This window comes from Crocuta crocuta, unplaced genomic scaffold, assembly GCF_008692635.1.
Source record: "Crocuta crocuta isolate KB4526 unplaced genomic scaffold, BGI_CrCroc_1.0 scaffold290, whole genome shotgun sequence".
Lineage (NCBI taxonomy): Eukaryota > Metazoa > Chordata > Mammalia > Carnivora > Hyaenidae > Crocuta > Crocuta crocuta.
The window spans coordinates 3,518,303-3,526,638 of record NW_027527429.1 but is presented as its reverse complement, the minus strand read 5'-3'; the positions used below and the strand labels follow the sequence as shown (position 1 = coordinate 3,526,638).

Sequence of the window (8,336 nt, the reverse complement as noted above, 5' to 3'; positions counted from 1 at the left end):
ACAGTAGCCGATCTTACACGGGGCCTGACGAGCAGGAGCGAGGGACCCCCACGCCTGGAGCTGCGGGAAAGGGGCCGCCCCCGCGAACAGTGGCCCTGCCAGAGCGAGGCAGGGAGGGCGCGGAGGAAATCCGGTCACCAGACCTCTGACCCCTTCCCCTGTGGGGGCGTCAGGCTCAGTGAGAGGTGGAGGAACGCAATGGAATGCCCGTGATTTTTAAGAAATATGAGAGAACAAAGCAAAAGGCCAAGGCCCGGGGGACAGCAGCAGCGAGCGTGTGTTCGGGACACGCTTTGGGGGGCAGATCCGCACATAAAGACAGCCCTCCTCCTGGAACGAAGTTAGGGCATAATCGAGGGGATGGGAGCGCGGACGGGTGGTGTGAACAGTGCTGTGAATTTAGAGAAGAGCGGAGATGGCAGTGAACTTGAGTGCTGCAGGAAGAGTTTGTAAACAGACCTGTGGGGCGTAGGGAGCGGACACCACCCGACAGCATGAACCCAGAGCCCAAGACGCGACAGAAGGTGTGAGGCTTGTGTGGGAGCCAGGGGTGGGGGGGGAGGGCGAAGTAGAAGCAAGGACTGTCTGAGGAGCGGGGTGCAGTTGTCAGGCAGCGTCCCAGGGACGGGGAGCCTGTCGCTCCGTGGGGAGTAAGTGCCTGCCCCGTGGGGAGTGGAACATCCAGAGTGTGTGTAAGCCCGCTGCCTGCCAGGTGGGGGAGCTCTTGCCTCACCCGGGGAGCACACCTACCCTTCACGCTCAGGCGTCTCATCCCTGAGACAGGTGGTGTGGGCCTTGAAGCCTGGGGCGTTCCCACCCGGCTCTCTAGGGGGGTTTTGTTGCTGGAATTTTTAGAACCCCCCCACCCCCCCAGTTAGGCTCAGTCATTCAGGACTGGACCCTAGGATCTGAACCCAAATTAAGAGTTTAAAGCAGACTTAAAGTTAGGAAGTGTCAAAGAATAAAAATTCAGCTGACTGAATTTGAAGACCTAATTGGCTTACTACACGGACCCTGTGAATCAGGCAGCACTCCACCCAGCAAGTAGAGGGGACCCGAGGGCTGGTAGGAGGGGACGCGGGGCAGGGAAGGTGTTAGCAAAAGAAGAGGGAGCACTGTTTCCATCAGGCCACCTTCCCGTAAGGGCAGAGCAGGGAGTCTTCTCTTCTGTGGGGGGTGGAGAGGGTCCCTGGGACAGATGAACTCTTCCACACCCAGTTTAAGAGTTAAGATTGTATTTCTGGTGGAGGTTGAAGCTGTGTCAGCTCTTAACGTCCCGGATTGTTGACTTGGCACTTGGGGCCTGCGGTTTCCTTTGGAACCAGAGCGCGGTAGGGACAAGGTTTGTCTGCAGCGCCTGCGTGTGGTCCTGTATCAGACGCCCTCCTGAGAAGGTACCACTACTGACTGAAGTAGAGAATTTCTGCTCCATTCATTCCAGTCTGAGTTCCTAAGGTTCTGAGTGGGGTTAAAAAAGAGGTTAAAAAAATTCTGTATCAAGTACTTAAATGTATTTAAGTGAAGTTTTCTTGGAGTTTGGATCATATATTTATTAGCTTTTTCCTTTGTAATTTTCATTGTCCTCTGAGATTCGCTGTCTAAGAGGAGGCACGAGAAGGTGATCTGTTTATTCCGTAGGACCTGGGCCCGTCTGACACGCCAGGCTCGGGTGTCTATGAGCACAGACATGTGTGGGTTGGTCTAGTCTTGGGTATAAAATGGGACAAGGACAGTGACGTAACTCAATTGCTACAAAACGCCAGCCCTCTTGGTTCACTGTGTGCCGCCCTGCCCCCGCCCCCTGCAGATGCCACCCGGAGAAGGGCCTTCGCCCTGGTCTCTCAAGCCTACACCTCCATCATTGCCGACGACTTTGCAGCCTTCGTGGGGCTCCCGGTGGAGGAGGCCGTGAAAGGTACTCGGGCCTTGCTTGTTTCTTTCGGCAAAAGCCAGTGTGTAAATCACTGCGGCGGCGGGTGTGCTTTTGAAATTGAGGCGGCGTTTGCTCTCTGGAAAGGGGATCTGGAGGCTCCCCGGCCCCACGGCCGCAGCAGGGGTGCGGGCAGGAAGCATGGAGTCCAGCCCCCAGGAGCCCACGGCAGCGGAGCGTGAGGGTCCAAGGACGCGGGGAAGCTGAGTGGTCTCCACTGCGAGCGCTGTCACCGCCTGACGGGTTAGAGACGCAGCTTTTCAGTCTGTGGAGTTCTTGGATCTCTGGGTGTGGATAAGAGGTTTCGTATTCGTATTTACCTTTAATGCACTCTTTGCCCAAGGTAATTAGTGAGACCTGAGAACGCGAGCTTTGCAAAGGAGAACTTTGCTGTTGTTACCGAGTTAACACTTGGCCTGTCTGTGAGGGGCACCCTCCTTACCTGTGACCATTCTGGCGCTTTTTGGGGGCTTTTTTGATGTTCCTTGGCCACATTTTATCCTGGTTCCCAAGGCCCAATCCCTGACTGTTTTCTACTTTTAGTTGTAAGAGTTTTGACCAAAACCTGAGTTAACAGTGGGCCTGTGAACCGGGGGTGTGGTGGGGTGTGTCCTCCCAGGCTGACGCCAGGAGGGGAAGCTGGGAGCCGAGAGCACTGAGTGGGGGGTGCGGGTGGGGGAGCTGGTGGGGACCCAGGTACTAAAGCCGCTCCCGGAGGGTGTGGAGGAAGGGACCTGGCACAGCCCCACAGCCGCACAGATCACATCAGGCCTTCCGAGCACTAGGGAACTTCCACGAGATGCAAGGAAGTAGAGTTGCTTAAGTAGGCGAGTAGCATTGTGTCAGTAATCCTGAGTTTAACTCTAACTTCTTTAAATGATTGCTTTTCCCCTGAAAATCAACATGTTGGTATCATGTATTTTTTTCCTAAACTAATTTTAATTGCCCTCCTGACACACATTTAGAAACCCCTCCTGCCCCCCTCGGTAGGTTGCTGTAGAATGTTGTGCACACCCCACAGCGCTGCTTTCCCATGGTTGAGAGTTCTGATTCTCTGACCCAGACAGGAACTCCGTGGAGCCCACAGCTTGTCCCTGAACTCCCAGAGCCTGCCACAACTCGAGACGTGTAGAAGGCAGGTTGATGAAAGCGCTTGGGGTCGATCATGCTGTTAGTTACTCACAAACATGTGTTTTGACTTCTGGAAATTGATCTATAGTTTATTACATAATAAAGGACATTCATACCCCAGAGTCCGGATCTTAACGGTGCCTTCCCCCCAGCCCCCTGCTAACCGTCGGGCCTGGGGGGCGTCATTGGGATCCAGGCTTCACTTTGCACGTCAGTTAAGCGTGGTCCTGCGTCCCACTGTGTCGGGTGATGCGAAGACTCCTGGAATGGCCCCTGCGGAGCAGCGCCCCGGCCAGCGCCGCGTGTGCGGACTGTCGTTTTGTCGTCATTGCCCCCGCCGCGCTGGTTGTGGGCGGACCTGCCTCTCCTCCTTGGTCTGCTCTTGGTCACGCTGACTGGGCGCACACCGTAACGCTTGCTTTACAGAAGACGGGCCATCTGTAGGGGCCATCGTGTCAGTCTGATAGAGTAACATGAGGTTGGATACAGGTTTTAGACATACTGCATGAGTAAGCTCACCTGAGAATGCCGTCTGTACTGCACTTCTCTAGAAATACGCATTATGGGGCAAACTGCACTGGTCAGACCTTCCGTACGAGTAACGTCATGGTCAGATGGTGGATCTTAAATGTGAAAATTGAGGGGTTTCCTGGTTGGTTGTTTACCTGTGTGTCCAATGCGTGTTTTTAGGTATATTAGAACAAGGATGGCAAGCCGACTCCGCCACAAGAATGGTTATGCCCAAAAAGCCAGGTAGGCGGGGCTTCTCGTCGTGGGTGCGGCTCGTGCCCTAGGCACTGGATTCGAGTGACGTGGTAGAGAGTTCTGCACTGGCAAGTGAAAGTGACGGAGTTCAGTGCAGATACGGAATGGCAGGCGCTTATGGAGAAGGCCCTGCAAGATCACCTAGTTTTCCCTGAATTTTTGAAAGCATATTTCTTGTATAAAAGACTATTTTATATGGACTTTTTATAATCCTTATACAACTTAATTTGCACTAGCGTTAATCTCCCATTCTTTTATTTACGGGGCCATTTCTTTCTTTTCTTTTAAATTTTTTTAAATTTCTGTTTATTTTTGAGAGAGAAGGCACAAGTGCGGGAGGGGCAGAGAGGGAGACATAGAATCCAAAGCAGCTCCAGGCTCTGAGCTGTCAGCACAGAGCCTGGCATGGGGCTCGAACTCACGGACTGCAAGGTTATGACCTGAGCTGAAGTTGAACACTTAATTGACTGAGCCACCCAGGCGCCCCTTTATGGGGCTACTTCTGTCTGTGTTTATCCTTAGTATCTAAATTGTTGCCTTTTAAAACAATTTTTTACTCAGATATTCCCCTTTCGTCCTTGTACTGTGGACCTAGAAACTCTACTCCGATACAGGACTCTGTCTGAGTGGCTGTAATGCTCACGGCAGCGAGCTCTCTGGCGTTCTAAGGCTTACACGATTTGAGCAGCCTTGCCGTCCCCATCTGAATTCACAGCCTGGCTGTCGTCTTCTGAAGTGAGCCGTGCTCAGTCCTGCCTGGAGGTCTCTCTCCCACTTAGCAGGACTGGCCTTCCCTGCCAGGTCTCCCGAGCTGGGCTTCATGCCCACATCCCCACACCTTCCCCCTCACCCAGAGCCCCTCCCCCTGCTCTGAAGTCCTGCTGTTTAGACGTTGTGGACCTGACAGCAAAGAATTACTCCAATTTCAGTGGGCTTTCCCCCGTGAAGGTACAGGAAGTGGTGAGACATGGTCCCAGCGAGTCTAGATGCCGGAGAAACTACTGTAATAAAATAGAGCGTATTAAGTGGCCATAGTGCCATTGCATGCATTAAAAGTGATGTGTTCTACGTGAAAGTTCTTTACGACGCCTCGTATGAATTCGGTTGTTAACTCTAGTTGCAGGGGCCCTGGACGTTTCCTTCAACCGGTTTATTCCCCTATCAGGTATGTATTTTGTATGCTCATTTAAAACGTGTCGCATCACTCCTTGTTTCTTTTCTGTCGTGTGTGTCTGGTTTGGGGTTTTGTTTTTTTTTTTTTTAGTTCTAACCTTGTACACAAAGCAACTAAACTCTGCACTTGCTATGTCTAGTAATACACTTGGTTACAAGACGGCGGGTGGGTTCTCCTGTGGCATGCGTGGAGGCCGTGGCACCGTCTGGCGCAGCCACAGCGCCTCCCTGGCGTCGTGCGGGAAGCCTGGCTAAGCCCCTCCCCGGCCTGGCAGGCGCTGACCTTAAAGCTGGAACTGACTCCTTGGTGGCGGTTCCTTGCGGGCTTGTCTGTTGGCTGACAGCCGGGTGTTCGGGAGCAGTGCCTGGCACACGGGGGCCCTCGCCAACTGCTCCCCCGATTCCGTGCCGCCCCGTGGGTGTCTTTCCAAGAAGAGCTGTGCTCTCTTCCGTGAGGCCTGCGCATCCACGCGGGAAGGTCCGCGAAGTCACTCATGCCTTTGCTCCAGGTCCTGGTTTAGAACTACTGCTTAGGGTTGGGACTTCCTGGCTTATTTTTCAGAAACATCCGAAATCAGTAAGAAAGTTTCCTTATTGTTAAATTACAGGCGTTGGAGGCTGCAGGCGGTGGGGTCAAGGCATTGTTCCTCGGGTGTGTGACTGCCTCTCTCTCTCTCTCTCTGCGCAGAGCCCGCCCCCGTCCCACCCATCCCCAACGAGCAGCAGTTGGCCAGACTGACCGACTACGTGGCTTTCCTCGAAAACTGAGGTGTCATTCTGAGTTCAAGACCCACCTTCCGAATCCTGTATACTGACACGTAGAGAAATTTAAAATTTTTATTTTCAGTTTATTGGCTGGATTAGCGCCTCGGCATCCCTTCAGAGTATGTGATAAAATACAAGTATAAAGTATATATTATATATTTTGTCCTTAAACATTATGCTGAATGGTTGAAACGATTCTCATTTTGTAACATTTCACAATTTGGATGGAGCCCGTCAGTATTACGCAGTTTATGTTCCCTAGTGACTCCTGAAACGCAGCTGCCCGGCTCCCCATGGGACGGGGCTGTCACTGTCCCTGCACCGCCCACAGCCCAGCCCGTCTGCACCGAGGACTGTTACGGTGACTCACGTGGGATTTGAGGCGTGCCGCCCCCAGGGCAGTGACTGAGCTGCTGGGACTTCCGATCCCCCCTCGTCAGAGAACCTGCCCCCCTTCTCCTCACCTCCCGAGAGCCACTCGCCCGGAATGCGGAAGCGAAGCTGAGGAAGACCGACCGTTTCCTCCGTAGACCCGAGCGTGAGCGTCCTGGGGGTGTGGGCACACCCATGCTGGCGCTGGAGGGACTATCTGCGACCGTCAGGAGGACTGTGCGCTGGAATATTCCTTTCTCAAGAAGGGAGACCGAGGGTGGGATGCGTTATATCAGCAAAGAAGTTACTACGATAAGTGATCTGCCTTGTACCGCTAATGGCCCTGCAGCCGCCAGTTGCTTATACTTGTCCTTTGCTTTGAGTTTTGCCTTTTGGAGAAATACTGACTCTTTCAGTTTTTGTGTGATGGCCTCTGAATATTTGGAGGCGTTTATTGTATCTGCAGGCTAACACACCCCTCCCCCGCACTTCATTTGTTCAATAAATATTTAATTCAGCTATGTCATCTGAGATAGTTTCTAGAAATTTCACCGTCCTGGTCTTTCTGTGGATACATTCTAGTTTGTTGTTGTCTCTCAAGATAGGAATTTCCTAATTAAATACAAATGACCCATATAGTGGTGAGTACGTGATTCAGTTTTTCACTCACTTTAAATCCATTTTTCAGTTACTGCTAACGTTTATGGAAATACTTTTTAAATTAACATTTTATTTAACTCAGATGTGTAAGTCACGTTAAAACCGCCTTGTCTTACAGCTGAGGAAATGGAAGTTCAAGAAGCAAGAGGGTCAGTCACTGGAAGGTGAGGATGCCAGGTTTTGAGCTTGCAGGTGTTAAGTGCATGTGGTCTCCGTGGGCCTTATTCTGAATAGACCGGGGTCCGCCCGAGTGCTCGGTGACCGGGGACCCGCCGAGTAAACGGTGCACGGGCAGTGCTGTGCAGCTCGGGAAGCGCGGACGGCCGAGGGAAGGTCTCCGGCACTGAAACACCGTCCTCTCCAGAGTGAACCCTCAGAAAGCAGAAGGGCTTCGTACTGTTGCCTTGGGGGTGACAGAGTAAGTGGACACACGTGCATACGTGCATACTTACATCTCTAAAAAAACCATCAGAGGATAAACCAAAAACTAGTAAAAATGGTTCCCTGAAGGGGAAGAGGAGGTCTGTGGACTTATGTGGGGAAACAGTAATTACTTCAAGTGACTCAGTCACAGAGTTTTGAGTCTGCGTCACTGAACCCTACACTGCAGCCACACAGCCCTCACTACTGAGTCTGGTCTCAGAGCTTTCAAAACACCATCTTGATGTCATCGCCATTGTTAAACATATTTTAGGTCAAAACATTTAGAAATTAGGTGATCTTGTTAGAACCTGGTAATCTTAAATTTCAGCAAGAAACCTTAAATTATTTGTCTTTCTAAACAAAAAATACTTCCTGGTTCTGTCCAACTAAAAAGGCCTGGGATGACCACAGCCCCGCCCAGCGAGAACCAGTAATGCCGGGACTGTGGTCTCTGAACTCCATTTTCAACTAAGCAGAAGCGGCACTTATTTTCAAAGTAGCTACTAGTCTGGGGCAACAATTGTACAGGCTGGTCCCCAGGACAGGATGTCCCAGATTCAGGTATGTTTTCGGAGTCTATTGGAGCTTTTTCAGAAGTTAGTAGAAGCCAGCTTGAAGCAGCTCCCACCAGTCGAACGTGAGACAAGTTGGGCCCGAAAAATTTGCATCTGTGTTTATATTTTTAATCCCAAGTTCATAATTCTAGTACTAAGATGACCTCATCCTTGTACAATAAAGTCAGGATATGTGATTGATTCCTTCTCTCCGTATTTATCAATCTTCAGAACAATGAATTGATGCGCTAGTGATACCCAAAGTAACAAAATTGAACCAGCAGAGTAATCAAACACATGATGATGGAAAATTCTTTACAGAAGGATTCCATCTAGGAAGTACAGATAGAATTCGAAAACCAGTACTTTCCGTACTTTTCCTAAAGGGCCTAGGAAAGATGCATCGGTGGCTGCTGAGACCACAGGGCTGAGAACATGAGACGGAGCATCAAACAAGGCCAGCGTGCGCCTCGGCCCATCCCCGTGCTCTGGCTACTGCCGAGACCACCGGCAGGTGCCGGNNATGCCCACCCTTTGCCCTGTGCCCCACCCGGCCAGTGCTG

General features: G+C 51.5%; 1 protein-coding gene across 1 annotated transcript in view; it reads left to right on the top strand.

Moving 5' to 3' along the window:
• COPS8 (COP9 signalosome subunit 8) overlaps window positions 1–6,662 on the top strand; it is an 11,985-nt gene extending 5,323 nt beyond the window's left edge. The window contains exons 5-8 of the mRNA XM_077757604.1: window positions 1,808–1,915; window positions 3,752–3,814; window positions 4,944–4,991; window positions 5,688–6,662. Of these exons, the coding sequence (XP_077613730.1) occupies window positions 1,808–1,915; window positions 3,752–3,814; window positions 4,944–4,991; window positions 5,688–5,767 (299 nt within the window). The 3' untranslated portion in view covers window positions 5,768–6,662. The remainder of the gene's footprint in view (window positions 1–1,807; window positions 1,916–3,751; window positions 3,815–4,943; window positions 4,992–5,687) is intronic.
• The last annotated feature ends 1,674 nt before the right edge of the window (window positions 6,663–8,336 follow it).